At 33.2% G+C, this 20653-nt stretch overlaps 1 protein-coding gene across 4 annotated transcripts in view; it reads right to left on the bottom strand.

Annotated features, from left to right (window-relative positions):
* The window catches only part of GLS (glutaminase), an 86784-nt gene that overhangs the window by 20762 nt on the left and 45369 nt on the right, over positions 1-20653 (bottom strand). For 2 of the 4 annotated variants that reach the window (XM_023217732.2, XM_023217736.2), the window contains exons 12-14: positions 17954-18130; positions 14648-14779; positions 13587-13679 (exon numbers count right to left, since the gene is read on the bottom strand). In XM_023217732.2, the coding sequence (XP_023073500.1) occupies positions 13587-13679; positions 14648-14779; positions 17954-18130 (402 nt within the window). Of the gene's footprint in view, positions 1-9934; positions 12560-13586; positions 13680-14647; positions 14780-17953; positions 18131-20653 lie in introns of those variants that run through there. The other 2 variants (XM_023217741.1, XM_023217749.3) reach the window with 2 other exon arrangements.

The raw sequence follows: 20653 nt of genomic DNA, 5'->3' as shown, positions 1-20653 counted from the left end.
GATATTCATTTTATATTGAGGTGCTACCCAAAGGTGTTTTTTAAATGAAGAGAAAATGAAAGAACAAAAGAAATAATTCAATTTGATATATCAATATCACAAATGACAAATAGAAAACATTAAGATATTACCTTTATTCTTTGCATTTAAATCTTTAAAAATGAAATGTGAGTTGGGCGAATGTGAATAAAAGCAAATACAACTGCTATGTCAGTGGTAGCAAATAAGTAACTTCTTTTCTCAGTGGCATATTATTCCAGTAAACACCAATGAATGGTCAAAAAAGATACTGATGAGGTCATAAGCATCCCTCTTTATATATCCAATTATAAAAGTAGCTAACAATATATCTGTGTGTGGTCTGAAAACAGCACTCCTGATCAATAAGCAAGAAAGTAGAAGAAAAACAGCAATGAGCAAGGACAAAGACAGCTACTCCTCTAAAGAACAAAACTGCAGACCTTAAGCATATTTGTGTTGCACAGACGACTATCAATGTTTCTCATTCACTATCTTTCTGGTCTTCTCCCACTATTATACAAACAAGTATTTGTAAAAGTTCATGAACATTAGTGAATATTACATTAGTATGTTAGGATAGAGGACAAGGTGCCACATTTCTGGAATGATAAAGTGTGACATTTAAAAAACAAGTACATAAAACCCAAAAAAGTCAAAGAACTTAAAAGCGAAGACAAGACAGGAAGAGAAGAAATTCATCACCACATACACATATTAAAAAAATATATATCTGGGCCATTGGAATAAAAATATTCTTACAAAGACACCATCTTCTGTAAATTAAAAATAAATAAATACAAACAAGGTCCCTGAAAACAGATGGGGTTCTCTTCCTGCTGTGAAACAAGGCAGTTTTAGCATTCACACAGGAAGAATTATGGTTTCAATTCAGAGTTTAAGGTCCTATTCCTTAGCATGCCTCAAATCCTACTATAACAAAGCCGGGTACATGGATTTGAGTTTTCTAGGTATTCCAACCTACAACACTAACACAATCTTTATTAATGGCTTTAATGTTAGAAAAGAAATCCCTCATTTTCACTGGTCTCCACAGAGCCTTACTTAACTCCCTATATTCTTCAATGTTTATTTCACATTTCTATTGGGAAACATTCAACATGTGTGCTTTATGGAGCATACACACAGAAAAGGTGTAATAACAGTATGTTTCTCTAATGCTGTAACTTTTCAAAGCACTTTCATAGCCATTTTATTATTCAAATTACACAGCAAGCTCCTCCAACATATAATACAGAAAACTGCTGGAGAAAGGGGTATTTTTAAGACACTACAAAATAAAGCAATTGTTCTATCTAAAAAAAATTTAGAAAGGACATGTAAATATAAAGCCCTCATCTTACTAAATTATCTATGCTTTCATACAGTTCAATGCTCCAAACTCCTTAAAATACTCTTTCCTTGACTCCTGATATTACACTATGCTGGATTTTCTCTTCTCTGGCCACCTCTCCCTAGTGGAAGCCTCTCCTACTCTCTTACTTTTAAAATGAGGGTTTCTTAGGGTTCTGTCTTTGATACACTTTTCTTATCACTTTATACTATCGCCTTAAGCAATCTCACACACCACCCCAGCTTCAAATACTACTCTTCATACTGACCACTCAAAAAATTATAGCTCCAACTACACTACTCTCCTAAGTTTTAGGCCTAAATCTGACTGCTTACTCAACATCACTGCTTAGATATCTCACAAGTATCTCAAACGTTAGCTAGCTTCTACACACTGATAGTTGTCTATCCGTTATCCACTACCCATCCCTTCCATACTGATAGAATCTCTATTTGTGAAAGGTAGTATTGTGTCCAGTTAAAAACACTTTCCCAGATTCCCTTGCAGTTAGTCTGGTCAATGAGCATTAGGTGAGTTTCCAGTAAAGCTTCTTCCTTTAGATTCAGGTATCGCTCTTTTCTCTTTTTTTTCTCCCACTTTGGCCATACAGGTGAGGCTAAAGATGAAACAGCCACCTTGCAACTCTAAGTTGATAGGCATGATTTCTAAGATCAACACACTAAGGCTTGTGTAACAGAAGTTTACCTTACTGATGGCACTAGTCCTGGTTGGTTCCCCTGATAGTCCCTGAGACTTTCTGTTATATTAGAAAAATAACCCCCAGATGTTTAAAGCACTGTCAATCAACCTGATATCCACAATCAAACAGATCCTTGTTACAATAGCCAAAATTAAACTAATGTCTTCTCATACTCCCAAGGTTTGCTTTTCCAGTATTCTCCATCTTAGTTAATGCAGCAGCTTTGGCCCTGTTGCTCATACTAAAAACCTGGTAGTCAACTTGCTATCTCACTCTTTTTCACCCACCAAAAACCATCACCAAGTGCTGCCAATCCTATTTCTTAAACACATCTCTTATTTACCTACTTCTCTTACCTCTAGCCCAAGCCACCAATACATCTCGAGTCCAAAACCTCAACTTTCTCTCTTTAATCCATTCTCCACAAAGCAGTATTTACAAACCAAATCATTCTCTCCCCTTTTTAAAAGCTTTCAAAGTTTCACACTGAACTCTGAATAAAGTCCAAAATTGTTAATATGGTATATAAGACCTTTTACAAATGTCTCCCAAACTGTGTCCTGAGGACAACCTACAGCAGAAGCACCTGGGGTGCACATTAAACATTTAGATTTTTGAATCAAACTGTAGGACTGGGCCCCAGGAAGCTAGCTGTATTTTAAAATTAAGACACTCTTAACTAACAATTCTGATGTACATCGAAATATGAGAAGGCCCACTCTACATAATATGGTCCCATCTCTAAGAGTCATCCACGGCCAATCTCCATCCACCTCACCTCACTCTTCTTTCAGTGCATTTGCCTTCTTTTCCCTTCTCAAATGTGCTAAACTCCTTCCTGTTCTGGGGCCTTCAAGTCAGACTAGCCTATTAACGCTATTCCGTATTTCCTCTGACTCCTTCAAAACTTACATACTGTATTACCTTCCAGTGAAAACCAACCATATTTAATCACCTGGACAAAACAAGGTCTTCTTATTGTACCCTCTCCTACCTTTTTTTTACTTTTCTATCATTTATTATCATTATATTTAGTGAAATATTTTTTAAAGAAATGAAACATTAAAGATACAGTTAACCATGCTCTCTGCATCCATTCCCTTCCCTCCCAGCAGTATGCTTTATCTAAAGATTGGTGTTCATGTTCTTATAGTTTTATTAGTAACTACATTGTATATTTGTGTCTCAAAGTCTGCTATAGATGTACAAAAATAGTATATGGCATATAACATTTTGCACCTCACTTATTTTGTAACATTTAAAATGAATTAGATCTACATGCATCGGTATTAACAAATCATATTACCATTTCAGTTATTTTCAGTATTTATTCAATATCTGTATCCCCGTTTAATTGCAAACACAAGTTGGATCATACTTGTCTCATTAACCACTCACTGCAAATCCTAAACACCTCACAGTTTCTAGCACATATTAGGCAAGAAATAAACATTCATTGACTAAGAATCTATCAGTGAATAATAAAGCACAGGAATAATGCTAAGGTTGATTTATATAGATCTGAACTGCTCAAATTTAATTAGCTAAATATCTTGAACTAATTCTGTTTGTGTGCTGTTTGAACAAAAACTAGTGAAATGATGAGGGGGATGGTAATCCTTTTAGCTCTTACTTGGTAAAAAAAAAAAAAAAAAAAAAGACCTAAAGAAAATAATTTTAAAGGTTATACATTTTCATTTATATAGAGGGATCTAATCTTGGATATTGGTTGGGTACCAGAAATGAAGAGAAGCAAACAACACAAGAGGAGAACAAAATTCCTGCTATATAGAAGGCATTAAAAAAAAAAAAAAAAAAAAAAACAGAAGTTTGCTATGCAAAACAGGGATTGAAAATATTAAAATGGAAACCAGGAAGCCAGAAGAATCCTGAACTTCAGCCACTTTCTTACAGTCACACAAGTGGGAAAGCAACTTCATAAAAGCAATGAGTTATCTGACTACAAATTTACACTTATTACAAAAGCAATTCTAGAAGAGAAGTAGAGCAATTTCAAGTGGGTAAGTTTACAATAAAACCGCTAACTTGCCAGAATAAGGGTGTTCAGATAGGTGGAAGTTATTTTTTTGGTTATCCTTTAACAGCAGAATTGTTTCTTCATAGTCCAGTAAAAAGAGACATTAAGGCAGAAATACTTTATTGGTATGATTAAAGAGGATTAATAGTATTAGTCACCATGGAATGTTAACAAAATCATTTGTTCTGTAATTTCACCAGATGTCAATGAAGTTTCATTGTGCAGAAGATGTAACATTTATTCATCTCAATTCAAATATTCATCTCAAACAGTATTATTTAGTTCATTCTTTATTTACATTATAAATTTGCGCATAGACCTGGATCAATGATGCATATACTTCAAGGATCTAAGTAAAATAATAAATAAAGAATAAGCTATATTATACTGAAGAAGAGAAGTTTGGACTTTTACATTTCATGTGTGGTTTTCTTTTTAACTTTTTAAAGAAAATTAAACTACAATGGCAAATGTCAGCATCAAAAGATTTGAAAGTGAACACATATAAAGATGTGGAATTAAAAACCCATTTCCTGAGTAACTTTGATATAATTTTTTAAATTACCTCATTTTGGCCCAAATTTTTTTTTTTTTTTTTTTTTTTTTTTTGAGGAGGAGTCTTGCTTCTGTCGCCCGGGCTGGAGTGCAGTGGCCAGATCTCAGCTCACTGCAAGCTCCACCTCCCGGATTTACGCCATTCTCCTGCCTCAGCTCCCCGAGTAGCTGGGACTACAGGCGCCCACCACCTCGCCCGGCTAGTTTTTGTATTTTTAGTAGAGATGAGGTTTCACCGTGTTAGCCAGGATGGTCTCGATCTCCTGACCTCGTGATCCGCCCGTCTCGGCCTCCCAAAGTGCTGGGATTACAGGCTTGAGCCACCGCGCCCGGCCCTTGGCCCAAATTATGATATGAAAGAATAAAAAATGGAATACTTGAAATTTAAATAATATATTCTGAGTTTTTCAACTAAAATCTTTAATTTGGAATGACTGTGAGGAAGAACAAAACAATAGAACTTGGGTGGAATTCAATTAACAATTTATACCATGGATTTAGATATCATTAATCTCATTTAACAGAAGAAAGTCAAGCCTTAAGGATTAAGTTTTAAGCTGTCCTCTCAAAAGAATCTTTGTAAATTGCCCCTTTGTGATGATTTGCGAAAGGCACATATAAAATAACAAAAAGTTATAATTCTAATCTAGATCTAAAGAAAGTTCAGCAAGAAACTGATTATCATAATTGAAATTTGAATTTTACAATAAAATGGTTCAAATGTGAGTATATTTGCGTAACTGATACTAATATTTCATCATTTTTATTCTGGAATGCATAATATGAAAGCAAGCAGACTTTATATTGAATGAGTTTATATTGAAACTTGTGGGGAGAAGAGCTACTCAGGCAGTTTAAATTTTCAGAATTAAGAAACCAATACTATAATATTTGGAAAGCAACAATATTTAAGTTTTAACATTTTAAATATAAGTCAACAAAGCCTTTCAAAAAGTAATGTATTTCAATAACTCAATATACACAGTCCTTCATAAATATTAGAACTCCAGAACTATGAAATGGAGATTGATACTGAAGACAATATGTACTATAGACAGAGTAAATAAGCAAACAAATTAGGAACCTTGGGGGCCACTCACAGATCCAAATGTCTAAAATAAACAAGGGAAGTAGCTAGACATTTTGCATGTTTTGGAAGAGCTAACATGCAAAGAAAAAAAAATTTTCTTAAGAAACCATTTGTTTAGAACTTGAATAGTCTTTTATTTATTTAAAATCTTTTTACTTATATATTTAATCTAACCTCAAAGGAATTTATTTTAAAAAGCCAGTGGTGTAACATTTATTTTTAGAGTTACATTTCTGCTACATTTTCTTTCTTTCAAAGGTTGCAGGGTAACGTTTTATTTTTAGAACTACTATACAACTTTAACATTTACTTTTAACTTTACTAATTTTTAACAACTGGGACATAAGACTGCTTACTAGAAAAATACAATTAGTTTTAATAAATGCTGATGGTACCATCTGCCAAATAACTTACAGTCACATTAACTATTGCCAATTATGCTTCTCTTATTAAAACTAAACCACAAACTCCATCCTAACAAAACACACAACAGACCAACTCCCTCAAAAGAGAAAAAAATCTAAATATGCTAATAGAAAAAGCAAAGTGCTAGGAAACCTGGAAAAGGGTGCCTGAGTGGGGTGGGAGTTTGTACCAGATAACATTTAAGATTACTTTCAAATTCAAATCTGTGATTCTAAAAAATATGTAAGATTATGGTAAATAAAAGTACATCAAAATTCTAGAAAGGCTGGACTATGTTTTAAAAATAAAAGAAAACCTTCAGCTGTTTACAGAATATAAATTTAATTATAGCTCAAGATTCCAAATATAATTGCTGGGCAAAGGAGATTTTCATTATATAAACAAAAATCACCAGAAATGTAATATGAAAACAGAAATTCAAAAACTATTTTGGGTAAGAATATTTTTCTTTCAAAAGCTAAGCCTTCCAAATAGATAATTTTAATTATCTGTGGTTTTAAGGACTGAAAGCATTTCAGCAAGGTAAATTAGCTATTTCAGCAAGGTAAATAGCTAATGAAAAAATACCATTATTTTTAATCATACTACATATAGAAAAATCATATCCTCAGATATTGAAATATGGCTTAAAAATAAATAAATTGTTCTTTGCCATTGAGAAGTGGTATACAATTTTTCTTAAAAAAAATTCTGGCCGGGCGCGGTGGCTCAAGCCTGTAATCCCAGCACTTTGGGAGGCCAAGACGGGCGGATCACGAGGTCAGGAGATCGAGACCATCCTGGCTAACATGGTGAAACCCCGTCTCTACTAAAAAATACAGAAAACTAGCCAGGCGAGGTGGCGGGCGCCTGTAGTCCCAGCTTACCCATTGGGAGGCTGAGGCAGGAGAATGGCGTAAACCCGGGAGGCGGAGCTTGCAGTGAGCTGAGATCCGGCCACTGCACTCCAACCTGGGCGACAGAGCGAGACTCCGTCTCAAAAAAAAAAAAAAATTCTCTAATTAGTAAATGAGATTTAGAGTTAAAAGTATAGTAAGAATGTTACAAGATTAACGGACAGAAGCAGTTGGCACCAGCTCACCCATTTCTAATACTTGCCTTTTGAGGACAAGATCATACTTTTTTTTTAAAGCAATACATACTGGTTTTCAATAGTAAGTATTCTGTAATTTATTGTTGAATGAAATTTTAAAAACCACAGATTCTGCCAAAAAAGCAATGCAATCCAAGTGCTAATTAGTATCCTATTCATTTTGGTGAAGGGTTAATGGTTCAGGAAGCCAATATGAAAGCTTTTTATGAAAACAGGTTTTCTATACATGGCATATTTTAAAAATCTCTATTAGCTACAACTTACAAAAAATACTAAAGTAGATCTACAATCTACAAAATAGAAACGGTAAACAAAGTCAACTTAAATTATCTTCCTCCCCTATGTTCACAAATTAGAAACAGAAAACATTTTAAGACCATAGTAACAGAATCACTTTGTTAAATAAGCATTTATAATCAGTCTACTTAACATACTATTTTAAAAATAAGTAACTTTTCTATTACTATTTAAAAAGTTAAGAATTCTAAGAAACATCATGTCTTGCCCACTCTGTTTCATGCTGGATAAATATTGCCTCAGATCCTCTTAGAGTAGTTTTCTAAATTTCTCCAAGTCATGTGCATTTTATGGTATTCAGATTAATAAACTACTGGCTGGAGGTTGGGGTATAAAATAAAAGAACTTCCCCCAACCCAATTTAAATTCCTTCCATTTCTAAGCAATGTAAGAAACAAAGGTTTTTAACTTTGTTACAATTTGAAATAAAAGAAAAATAGTTGAACCTGGATATACTTGAGTTTATGTTTATGTATAATTGTACCCTTGAACTACATGACAGAGAAAAGACCGAGTAAGGTAAAGTCCATTCTCAATAAATCTAAGTGAAAATCTGAGCGTAAGGCCATGATGCATGGTAACAAATTTCCATTTATGCTACATCTCCAATATCTGGTTTTGGTTTTATTACACAATGCAAATATAACATTTGTCCAAAATGGTAGAGAAAGAATTGAGAAGAAATCACACATTAAGTATACTGATCATATACCTTTAAAAAATGCTTTCTAGCATTTTCAAGGCCACGTAGGAGAAAAACCAAAATTTTTACAAACGAATAGTAAAACAGATTCTTAAAACTAAAAATTGTACCACAGTGAACTAAATAAAACTATTCCATAAACTGCTCAACATGAGATGCACTCCTTCTTTTAAGTCAAAAACAATTTTAAAAATACAATCCTTCCTTATAATAAATTTTGGAAAGTACTTTAAAGTCAGATTCCACATGAAATCTAATATTCTTGGTTTCACTTTTCCAGAGTTCCCCCAATATTGTTACTACTCTCTTACCCTGGCAGTACTGGTAGTAAATGGGAGTGGTAACAGAAACCACAAATCTTTAAAGTCAAATTGAAGAAGTCAAATGGTAAAGTATGTTATACTTCACCAATTCTAGGGCAGCAAAAATTTTAGGGGTTCTTTTGTGTCAAAGCTTGGAACAGGAATAGATCAATGAATAATTTATACATAATATACAATGTGAAAAGAACTGCTTGTCATTTTCAGAATATGAATGGGTAGATTAAGGTATATAGATAAGGAAATGATATATATGTATGCACAAACATACATATGCACAAACATATGCAACCCATACATTCTATATAAATTATCAGGATATAGGCTGACATAACAGTGTATTTCAGCAGTTCTTTCCACATAAATATATGCCTATTAAATATACACTGTCAGATCAAGATCACCAGGCATTTTAAGTCTCCTCTCTCTTTGCTTCATATGAATTTTTTTAAAAAGTCTTCAAAAGCAAGTAATCATAAACTGTTACATATATTTAATATATTATTATACTGGAACTCCTTATTAACTAATTCTAAAAGAACTTCCTTTAAAAATTCCACAGATTAATACAAATTCATGTAAACAACAATATTTCCCCTTTCAAATGGTTTTAAAACTTCTACAATATATTCAGGAAATCTCCAGAATATGAATGGCAGATTTAATTAAACATAAAAATATAAAGTACTATATTTGAGCTACAGTACATGGAGCCTCTATAATTTCTACTATAATTTGGATCATGCTGTACAAATATACAAAATTCCTTCTGAAAATGTAATCCCCTCAGAAACCAATTAGGTGAATTTCTATATCACTGTCATTCTGTTTAATATAAATTCTACTGAGATTAACAGTTTTATTCTAAAGCAATATAATGCTACTCTTCATTTGGTTTAGCAATGTTTTTCCTATTATTTAGGCAACAATAGATAAAATGAGAGTTACATAGTGAATAATAGCAATATTCCTCCTTGGAAAGCAGAAATAACCTACAAATAGGGTTGCATTTTTTTTAAGTTACCAAATGGAAAAACAACCAAAAAAATTGAGAGAAAAGTTTTTATTCAAATACTTCTAGTACAACCAATAGGAAAAGTCCTCCTCCCAAAAAAACCACTAATGCTATATTGCATTTTAAAAAATCAAATAAAGCCCTTTTGAGTACTTCTAGTTTACTTTGAGGCAGCTTCAGAATAGCAAACACTTTAACAGTATCTTCATAAAGAATAATTTTTTCTAAGTTAAAATCCCAACTGTATTTGTACCTAAAATGTTGAAGTTGCTTTGATTAAAAAAAAAAAACAAAAAACAAAACAAAACAAAAAAAAACAATAAAATCAGCTTAAAGTAAATTTATTGTACAATACAAAATGTAGGCATACTGGAAAATAAAGGTACATTATTAAATATACAAAGCAAACAAAAGAAAGCTAAACAACACAAATGTTTTCATCCAAACACTAAGATAAAATGCACAACATTTATGCTAAAAACAAAGTACTTCAAGAACAATATGCATTTCAAATGAAATGTTAATGATGCCAAAAAATAAAAAGAAAGAAAAAAGAAAATCAAATATGCTACATTGTAAATGCTTGAATATCAAGAATCAATAATGGCATAAAACAAACCCAATAATACTGGGTACTTTCAAGAACTTTGTTTAAAAAGGTGTTAAGAATACTGAAAGAATCAAAATATGTCCTTAAAACTGGCAAAGTTTTTTCTTTTTTAAGTTTGAGAGCCTATTCACAGTATCTTATCTCTTCTTCCATTTACACTTTTCTATAAAAATTTCTGGATGCTCATTCTTAACATTTTCTAAACACAGTAGCTTAGATAACAGTACTTCATTTTTAAGTATGCATTTAAGCATTACCAACACCAAAATAGTAAGTGCCACAAATTAACAACCTAATTTTGAAATCTATACAGCTATGTATGCAATATGAAAACTAAATCTTCATTTTATAAAGTGAAACCAATTTCTGAATGAAATGGTAAAATGTAACAATTTAGATCATAGGGGAAACCACAATGCCTTTTTTACAATTAAGGCATTTGGTTGCCCAAACTACAAATGGCCCTGGTGCAACTAACACAAACACGCAGTAAGGCCTTGAGAAGCATCCAGTTAGGATATGCATCTGAACATTCAAAGAACATTCAAGTAAGCATAAAATCCTGGGGAAAATCCTCTACAACTTAAAATATAATTATTTAAATTTATAAATGTAATACTTAAGTTAGCCCAAAAGGCGTTTGGCCAGCACCTCTGGGAGGGAATTTCTTTTCTTAATATCACAGTTCCCAAACTCAAGACATTATGATCAAGATTTTCTATCTTTATTTGCACTAGTATCTAAAATACTCAGTGACATCTTTTTTGTTACACTATGTTTACTTTTACAGACTTTCCATTACCACATACACCATCATGCGAAGAAGTCACCAAGTTTTTCTTCTAATCCCCCACTAAAATAAACAGATTTCAACAAACTTGAAACTGTAGGGGAACTACGGGGAAAACCAGAGGGGTATATGGAAGAAGGAAGAAGTGTGAATAGGTCCTATAGAATTTTACAATCACTTTGCCAAGACAACTTTAAATACTACGAATAATTACTTGAAATCAGGTTGTGTAGAATCTATAGTTCTCTTAAAAACAAGTTTTGATTCTCAATATTGCATTTTTATTACCAAACAAAAGGATTTAGATCTAACATATTTTAGTAGCATACTTACTACCTGCAGACTAAATTCATTTCTCAAGTACTCTAAAAGAGTTCAAATAGAACAAACTTTATGAGATGCTATAACTTATAACAAAAGAAATATTAGCATTTATAAAATTATTAGGATAATAAAATTTTAAAAGCTAAAAACCAAAATTTGCCATTCATATTTAAATATAACATAGAAAAAGTTACGTGGATAATATGAAAATAAAATTGTTTAGGTGAACAATTCACTTGAAGACACTCACTGTTTCTCCTTCTGAGTAACTAACCATTATAGCTTTTTATCAATGAAATGTCATTATCTCACATCTGAAATTCTTTGGCTGGAATGTTTTAGTAACATAAGACACTCCTGTATATAACAATTCTGACAGAACAGAGGAGTTGCAAAATAAAAAAGGTATATTTTAAAACATTTGATAAAATTTTAAATAAATTTTTAAAAATGTAAAGCCAATCTATCACTAAAAATGGCATAAATGTAAACGCAAGCTAATTTTATCCACTGCTATTTTAAATAAAATAATTTGGGGTTCATTATTTTGCCTTTTTAGTTTTGTATTTAGCATAGAAGTACTTTCTGTTGCCACTACAGACATCAAGTTAGTTTTATAAATGGAAAGGAAAAAACAAAATGCAGCAAAAGTTATGAGTTTAATTTGTGAATTTTAGAACTAAGAATTACAATTTTCTGTTACTATTGTCAAATGGGATTATCTGACCACATAGTTAACATTTTAATTACATCAAGAAGAATTTAAATTTTTCCTTTTTGTATTTTTAAAAATAAAGCAAATTTATGTACTTGTAAATATTTTTTAAAGACCAACAAATGCACTTCTTAATCTACTGTCTTTATACAAAGATTAAAAGGAAAAAAAAAAGCTTTATGGCTCCAGCACCCAAGATTGAGAACAAAAAATAACTCAAATAAATATTTATAACTTGCAAAAAAAAAGCTAAAGGTGTTTGAAAGATTAAATGAAGAAACATTCTGAAACTAGAACCCATTTCTTTAGCTTTTCTCTCCCAGACTTTCCATTCTATATACTACAGTTGTAGAGATGTCCTCATTTGACTCAGGTGACACTTTTTTCCATACTGTCTCTTTTAAAGCAAGTTCTTGTTGGAGACTTTCATAGTCCAATGGTCCAAAGGAATGCTAGTTGTTCAAGCAACATACATAATTTATTAGTGCACTTGAGTGAAGAAAGGTCCAAGCTATAAAATGGTATTTTTCAATGAACATTATTAAAATGTTAACATTTTAAACCACCACCTCTGACATTTTGCTTCATGTTACTCAGGTCGACTCCCACGGAAGTTTCTATTCTGTTGGTTTTGCATAATTCTTACATAGTAACAGAAATTAATTTGATAAAAACTAACAAAAATTTAGTTTAGCACTACAGAAAATGTACTTACTATATATTAAAAATATTTTCTACTTACAAGTTCTTCATATTATCTTGAGGTCTAATTAGGTAATTTTACTACAAACATTTTCAATATGGTACGCAAAGAAACTGAATCAAAATTCTCAACACAAGCCCCTTGGTGCAGTGAAAAATTATATAAAATATAGACCAAAAAAGTTAAGTCCTGACTCTTAATACTACTTCTAAAAAAGGAATATATGTGTACAATAGTATGAAGCCAAATACATTGATAAAAAAACAAATAGGACCGAAAGATTATTAGGAATACTGCATTAAACACGGTGGAAAAAAATATTTCATTTACAGTGACCTAACAAAACTTTTGAGGCTTCATATGGTCTCTCGCTAATATGATAATCCTTTTCCATTTACATATCCATCTACACAGTATGCAAGAAGTTAAAACAAACTTCAATTTAGGACTGATAAATATTAAAACAATGCTTTATAGCATGTAGCACGTTTCAATGTCTTTTTTTTTCTTTTTTAAACAGAATCAATTCTAAAAATCTTGCTTAAAATATTGGAAAATGGAAGGGGAAAACACTGACACTAGGCTAACCAGTTTCAATTTAAGTAACAAAACAGTAATATTTAAATATCTATATCTATTAACTATCTATTAAGCAATATTTAAATATCTAATACTGGTGATCCCGGATTAAAATGTCAACAATTTGTTTACACTCATTTATGAATAGCAAAGACCCGAGGCCACTAACAAACTAAGATTTTATTTATACAGGCAAATATCACTTTTTCTCTTCTTAAAAATTTTATATAATTATCTAAATAAGAATTTTGCTTACCCTTTGATCACCACCTTCTCTTCGAGGATCAAGTTTTTTTGCAAAGTGTCTCAAATTATCATAGTTATGGAAATTACACAGAGAAACAAGATCCTGTAAACAGTTATACAGAACAGGTATAAGAAATTGGCTATTCATTGGTTATGTATATCCATATTTTAACAAACTCTGCTTATATCGTCCAGCTTAGAAATCATTACTACATGCTAATAAAGTAGTATAATGCATCAATAAGAGAACTAAAATCAGAGTAAGATATGGATACAAGTTTTAAGGGCACTGCTTATTAACATGATCTTAGGGCTCAGCCAATCAAATCATCTTTCACCTTCTACAAAATAGGGTGTATAACCGGCCCCATGAAAGAATTCTTCTATCAAATAAGTGTAAAGCAACATTAAAATATAATTAAGTACTCTGGTTACAATCTACTATACTTTATATGCAATCCAATGTCATACTCTAGTTTTTGTAAAATATAAAAGACTGGAAAATAAAAGTTTAATTGAGTATGGCACTCAATATGAACTCTGGAAAGTAATAAATGTAAATAAAACTAGAAGCTCAAACATTAGCAGGAAGTAGGTAACAACAAAATACAGAACTATCAAGAGCAGTAGCACTTTAAAAACTGTTTAATCTTTTTTTAATTTTCAGTGCTTATTTCCTCAAAAAAATGTTTAAAGGTAGTCAATGGATAAAGATATTTAAAAATGCAGATTAAAGATAAACCAAAATAATTCTTAAGATATACTGGCTTTTAAATTACTTCTCCAAGTTTAATATCTTTTGCTGAGCTTTTGAAAATTGATACTAATTCTAACCATGAAAATTAAAATATTAGCATCTAACAAATATAATCTGTGGGAATAATTAAATGGGAGCTGTCTGACAGAGGCAACTTGAAGCTCCTCTGGGAGTATTTCCACAGCTACCTAATAACTGGCACACTATAAGTGGAAGGCCAAGAGTTAATGAACTATGGAAAATAGGTTACAAAAAAGAATCATTGGATGGCTCAACTTGTATCATCATTATTCTCATTAAGAAAATATGCTTACGTGACAAAAGTGAATTCCCTTAACACTGTTGCCCATCTTATCCAGAGGAGGAGACCAGCACATCATACCCATAACATTGGGGACAACTAAAAGAATGCCCCCAGCAACTCCAGATTTTGCAGGAAGACCAACCTAAAAATAATTCAGTAAAAGAGTATTCAGGTAAAAATTTTAAAATAAGAAATGTTATGTTCAACAATAGGGAAATTGGGGCTGGGCACCGTGGCTCACTCTTGTAATCTCAGCACTTTGGGAGGCCAAGGCAAGCAGATCACTTGAGCCCAGGAGTTGGAAGCTAGACTGGGTAACACAGGGAGATCTCATCTCTACAAAAAATAGCAAGACATAGAGGTGCACACCAGTAGTCACAGCTACTCTGGAGGATGAGGTGGGAGGATCACATGGCCTCAGGAGGTCAAGGCTACAATGAGTCATGATCACACCACTGCACTCCAGCCTGGGTGACAGAGCAAGATCCAGTTTCAAAAAAAAAACAAATTGGGAAATCAGTTTAAAAATTAAAAATTATCTCCTGATCTCGTGATCCTCCTGCCTCAGCCTCCCAAAATGTGCACCTGTAGTCCCAGCTACTCGGGAGGCTGAGGCAGGAGAATGGTGTGAACCTGGGAGGCAGAGCCTGCAGTGAGCTGAGATGGCACCACTGCACTCCAGCCTGGGCGAGAGTGTGAGACTCCCTCTCAAAAATAAAAATAAAAATAAAAATACTATACATACACACACATACTATAGAATTTCAACATTAAAAATGTTGTAGATAAATTTTTATAAACATGTTTATAAATAAAGTTATAAAACTGGGTGCAGTGGCTCATGCCTGTAATCCCAGCACTTTGGGAGGCTCAGGTGGGCAGATCACCTAAGGTCAGGGGTTCGAGACCACCCTGGCCAACATAGCAAAACCCTGTCTCCACAAAAAATACAAAAATAAGCCATGTGTGGTAGCAGGCACCTGTAATCCCAGCTACTCGGGAGGCTGAGGCAGGAGAATCGCTTGAACCTGGGAGGCAGAGGTTGCAGTGAGCCAAGATCGCACCACTGCACTCCAGCCTGGGTGAGGGAGCAAGACTCCATCTCAAAAAAAAAAAAAAAAAAGTTACAAAACAGTTTGGGATAGATATGAATATAGAAAAACTGTTTAAAGATACACTCTAAGGAAGTATAGCAGTTACATCTAAATTGTGAAGCTATGGATGCTTTCATTCTTTCTGACTATATTTTCTAATTGTTCTAAAATAAATGTATTGTTTTTAAATATAACAAATTATTTTCTAAATATTTTACAATTAGAAAACAATAAAAAGTTATATATTCTTAAAAGATTTTCTAAAATGGTAATTTAAATTACTCCTCCTCAAAAAATTTAAGTTATATTAGCAAAACTTGACAAATGATAAAAAAAAAAAATTAATGTCATTAGGGCAGTGTTCATTAACTGCTTACTAACATTCAGTTAGTAAAAACCTCTGGATAGAAGTATACTAATAAGGCCGGGCGCAGTGGCTCGTGCCTGTAATCCTAGCACTTTGGGAGGCCGAGGCAGGCAGATCATGAGATCAAGAGATAGACACCGTCTCAGCCAATATGGTGAAACCCTGTCTCTAGCAAAAAATACAAAAAATAGCTGGGTGTGGTGATGGGCGCCTGTAATCCCAACTACTCGGGAGGCTGAGACAGAAGAATCGCTTGAACCCAGGACACGGAGGTTGCAGTGAGCCGAGATCACGCCACTGCACTCCAGCCTGGGTGACAGAGTGAGACTCCGTCTCAAAATAAGTAAATAAATAAACAAACAAATAAACAAAAATAAAAGAAGTATACCAATAAAGTACTTTTACACAAAACTAAACAAAACAAGCAGACAAAAAAAAAAAACACACCTGAATTGGATCTACAAATTTATAGGAAATACAAGGGACAATGGAACAGAGGTAATCAGCAACGTACAGACAGTAGAAAACTGTACAGACTAAATGACACAGTCTTTCCGACCAAACAAGAAAAAAAGAAAGACCGGTCAAAAGAAGACCAATAGATTAAAAAAAAAAAAAAGGGACACAAAACCCAATCACAATGTAGGCGCCTCATTTGTATCCCAAGTCAAACAAACTATAAAATAATATAATAGGCCGGTGCAGTGACTCACGCCTGTAATCCCAACAATTTGGGAGGCTGAAGCGGGTGGATTACTTGAGGTCAGGAGTTCGAGAACAGACTGGCCAACATGGCAAAACCCCATCTCTACTAAAAATACAAAAATTAGCCGGGTGTGGTGGCAGGTGCCTGTAATCCCAGCTACTCGGGAGGTTGAGGCAGGAGAATCACTGGAACTCAGGAGGCAGAGGTTGCAGTGAGCTGAGATCATGCCACTGCACTCCAGCCTGGGCAACAAAGTCAGATTCTGTCTCAAAAAAAAAAAAAAAAAAAGAAACAATAATTTACAAGATAATCCAGGAAATCTGAACACTGACTAAATATTTTGATGATATTCAATTTAATATTGATATTAATAATGATATTAAAGTTTTGACGTGTAATATTTAATTTTTTTATGTAAAAATTATATTATTGTTATGCTTTGTTAAGGGTCCTTATTTAGAATTATATGCTGAAATATGACAAGGATGGGGAAACAGATGCACATACAGATGAAACAAGATTGGTCATGTATTCATAATTATTGAAGCTGAGTGATGGATAACATTAAATGCATCTCTCTCTCTCTCTCTCTCGTTTTACATGTTTGAAAATTTCCAAAACAAAAAAAGCTTTCAGAATGGCATTATGACTTGACATGAGCAGAATGAAATAAGAAAAGTCAATACACTTTAGAAGTGGCAAATGCACAACAGAGCTTAAAGCAGTACATTTTTGTTAAGTTTTAACTTTAATATACTTTTAGTCATTAAAACATCTATGGCTGTAACCAAAGATGTGAAACGTCACGTCTTTGCAAACTTTCTGAACTTAAAGAATTCTTAAGATACATAATTATCATAATGCTAAACATTAACAACTAAAAGTAAAGAAAGACTGTACTAACCTTGTACACTGGATTGCCTTAAAAGCAGAAGGAATGAGGTTCTACTAATCAAACTTCAAAGTTCTTAAGAACCTCTGGTAGACCTTAGCTCTATTCCTTACTAATCTTGTAACAAATTAACCTTAAAAACAAGCCTCTCAAAAATTAATATACAGCTTTAGAAACAAAGTTCAAACTGCATTTTTTCAAATAACCAGTTCAGACTAGTTTCTTGCCAGAGAAAATTAAGATAAAACAATACTTACATGGAAAGCAAACTGCCCTGAGAAGTCATACATGCCACAGGAATGCATCAAACTCAAAGTATTTCGAACTGCTTCAGGGCTCAGTACTCTTTCACCAGTAATTGGGCAGAAACCACCATTAGCCAGTGTCGCAGCCATCACACTGGCTGATTCACAAGTCACTTCAATGGAGCACAGCTAACATAAAGAAAAAGCAGAATTCTCATATTACTTTTAATATTACTGTTCACTCCTAAGATAATCTATTTTATTTGGTATTTCATACAGATCTGAAATATTTCTTCCAAAGAGATTGCTTTAATATAAACTTGATGACATTCTAAAGATTTTAATTGACCAAAGTCCTACCCCCTTTTAAGGTTTACTCTGATTTGGCCAAAGATACTCAGTCTTTTAATGGCAGAACTAGACTAGGAAGTGCCAGCCTCTAAACACTAAGATTTGTTATTATCCCATGTGATATTCAAATCTGCTTAAATATTAATACTTTCTGTGGAACACACAAGCATAATTACTTTTAACTCAACAAAAAAAAATGAGCCATGAAATATTTTTAAGATAAAGCACCATACATGAGGATTATGATAGTGTCTACATAAGAAATCATCATTTTAGAAAAAAATGCTAAAATGCCTGACATTTCACCCATAACAAAGCTCAGTATCCCCATTTATATGGTAACAGGCAAAGGACAAAGGGGAAGAAAAAAATAAAGCAGCTCTGTCTCAGATGCTCTGTAAGCCTAAACCAGAATGTTATCCTTTAGACCACTTATTAATATTTATTTGATATTCACTATGGGTGCTAAATATACCCTCTAGGATGAAATCTTTGCATTTAAATACAATCAAAATAATGAAAATAGTTCACCATACCAAATCCAAATTTACCCATAAAATGAAAATAAATGTTTCCACGTTTTATTTTTAGCTAATAGTAAGCAAAATTGGGATGAGATGGGGTCAAAAAAGAAAGTAGATAGGAGAAGAATGGGTTCTCAACTTGTAAATTTTCCTCAGCCATACTCCAAGATCTACAAGAGGCACAAAGAGGTTTGGAAATAGCAAGGAGGAAAACTAAGTATAGTGAATTAGAACATTGTGTGTTTAACTTTGACTAGATTGCCTATTTATATCAAAAATCTCTTCCCTATTTCTCAAAAACGACAGAATTGACTTACAATACTGCCCGAGAACAAAGACGTGTGATAAGGTCGACTTAATCATGCAAGGCTTTCTGAATTCCAATGATCATTTCCTAATGTATACTTAACATTAATTGGAATTTTGTTTGTCATAAGGCAGCACATTATTAATTTGCCCAATGCTAACTTGGGTACTCTCCTGCAAATCTCAATGGTCGTTCAATTTAATGCAGCCCTTCTCCAAAAAAGTCAGTATCACTTCTATGGCCGTTTCTTGATTTTTGCCATGAAGTACAGAAATGTCACATTATAGTAGATTCTATAACAGCCAAATTTAAATATGTATTCCAAAGGAAAAGAAGCTTATGGAAAAAATTCATACAGACCAGGTAAAAACAAAGGCTAGTTTCAAAGGAATTTCACATATCATCTCATGTTATCTTCCACATAATAAGGCAAGACAGGTCAGGCATATGCTACAGATAAGGAAACTAGGGATCCGTAACTAAAATTAAGTCACGTGGCTAATAAGTCGCTGGGCTAGACCTTAAATTTTATATTGATGGTCTGGATTCCCAGTTTACGGTTTTTCACATTGGGCAGATGAAAAGCTGCAACCTGGACATCTATCAAAATCTAACTCATTATCAACCTCACTTACATATTCTCTAAGATTACTGAAAGGCTAAAATTAAGGAACCTTTAAAAGTAAAGACAGGCAAATGTAAAGTGAACTAGAAATTAACAATAATGTAGCCTCCTATGTGGCTTCACATTACAGTCCCATCAGTGGCACCAACAGTGTTTAATCTGTAAGAATAAATTGAACTGAAAATGTGGGTGGGAGATCTCCAGGAAGGCTATTCTAAATTGAGTTCTATACCACAGCCCACTGTGTGTAACATGGTCCCTCTTGCCCAGTCCCACCCCCTCAATATTGAGAGCTACTCTAACTTAGAAGAAAGCCCGACATACGACCTGCGGAAATGAACTAGCACCAGTTAAGACAGGATAGAGTAGTAACAAAGAAATTACAAGATACCAAGTCAGCTGAGACACCGACACTTTTTAAAGCTTAACAAGAGCCCTCTGATTATTTAAAAAAAAAAAAAAAAAGACTTTTCCCAAACAAAATGTGAAAGCTACAAAAAATTTAGAGTTCAGTTTATAATTAGGAGTGTCAATTTCTGGGAGTGTACATTATTTTTGACAATTCTCCAACATGTTTACAGAAAAAATTGTCCCTATTACATTTTGAGGCATGATATTTTAGGCAACATGGGCATAAGACTGCCTTTTATGAAGACATTTTTGAAAGTCAATGAAAAATGTATTTTCTCATGGCCTAGAACCAAGATTTCTGAGACACCTATATTTTGCATAATGTGACACATCCATTTACTTATTTTGAGACGGAGTCTCACTCTGTCACCAGGCTGGAATGCAGTGGCGCAATCTCAGCTCACTGCAACCTCAGCCTTCCAGGTTCAAGCAATTCTCCTGCCTCAGCCTCCTGAGTAGCTGGGACTACAGGCACACACCACCACACCCAACTA

This window comes from Piliocolobus tephrosceles, chromosome 11 (assembly GCF_002776525.5).
Source record: "Piliocolobus tephrosceles isolate RC106 chromosome 11, ASM277652v3, whole genome shotgun sequence".
NCBI classification, from domain to species: domain Eukaryota; kingdom Metazoa; phylum Chordata; class Mammalia; order Primates; family Cercopithecidae; genus Piliocolobus; species Piliocolobus tephrosceles.
The sequence above is the reverse complement of the archived record's forward strand: the minus strand, read 5'-3'. Positions and strand labels throughout refer to the sequence as shown.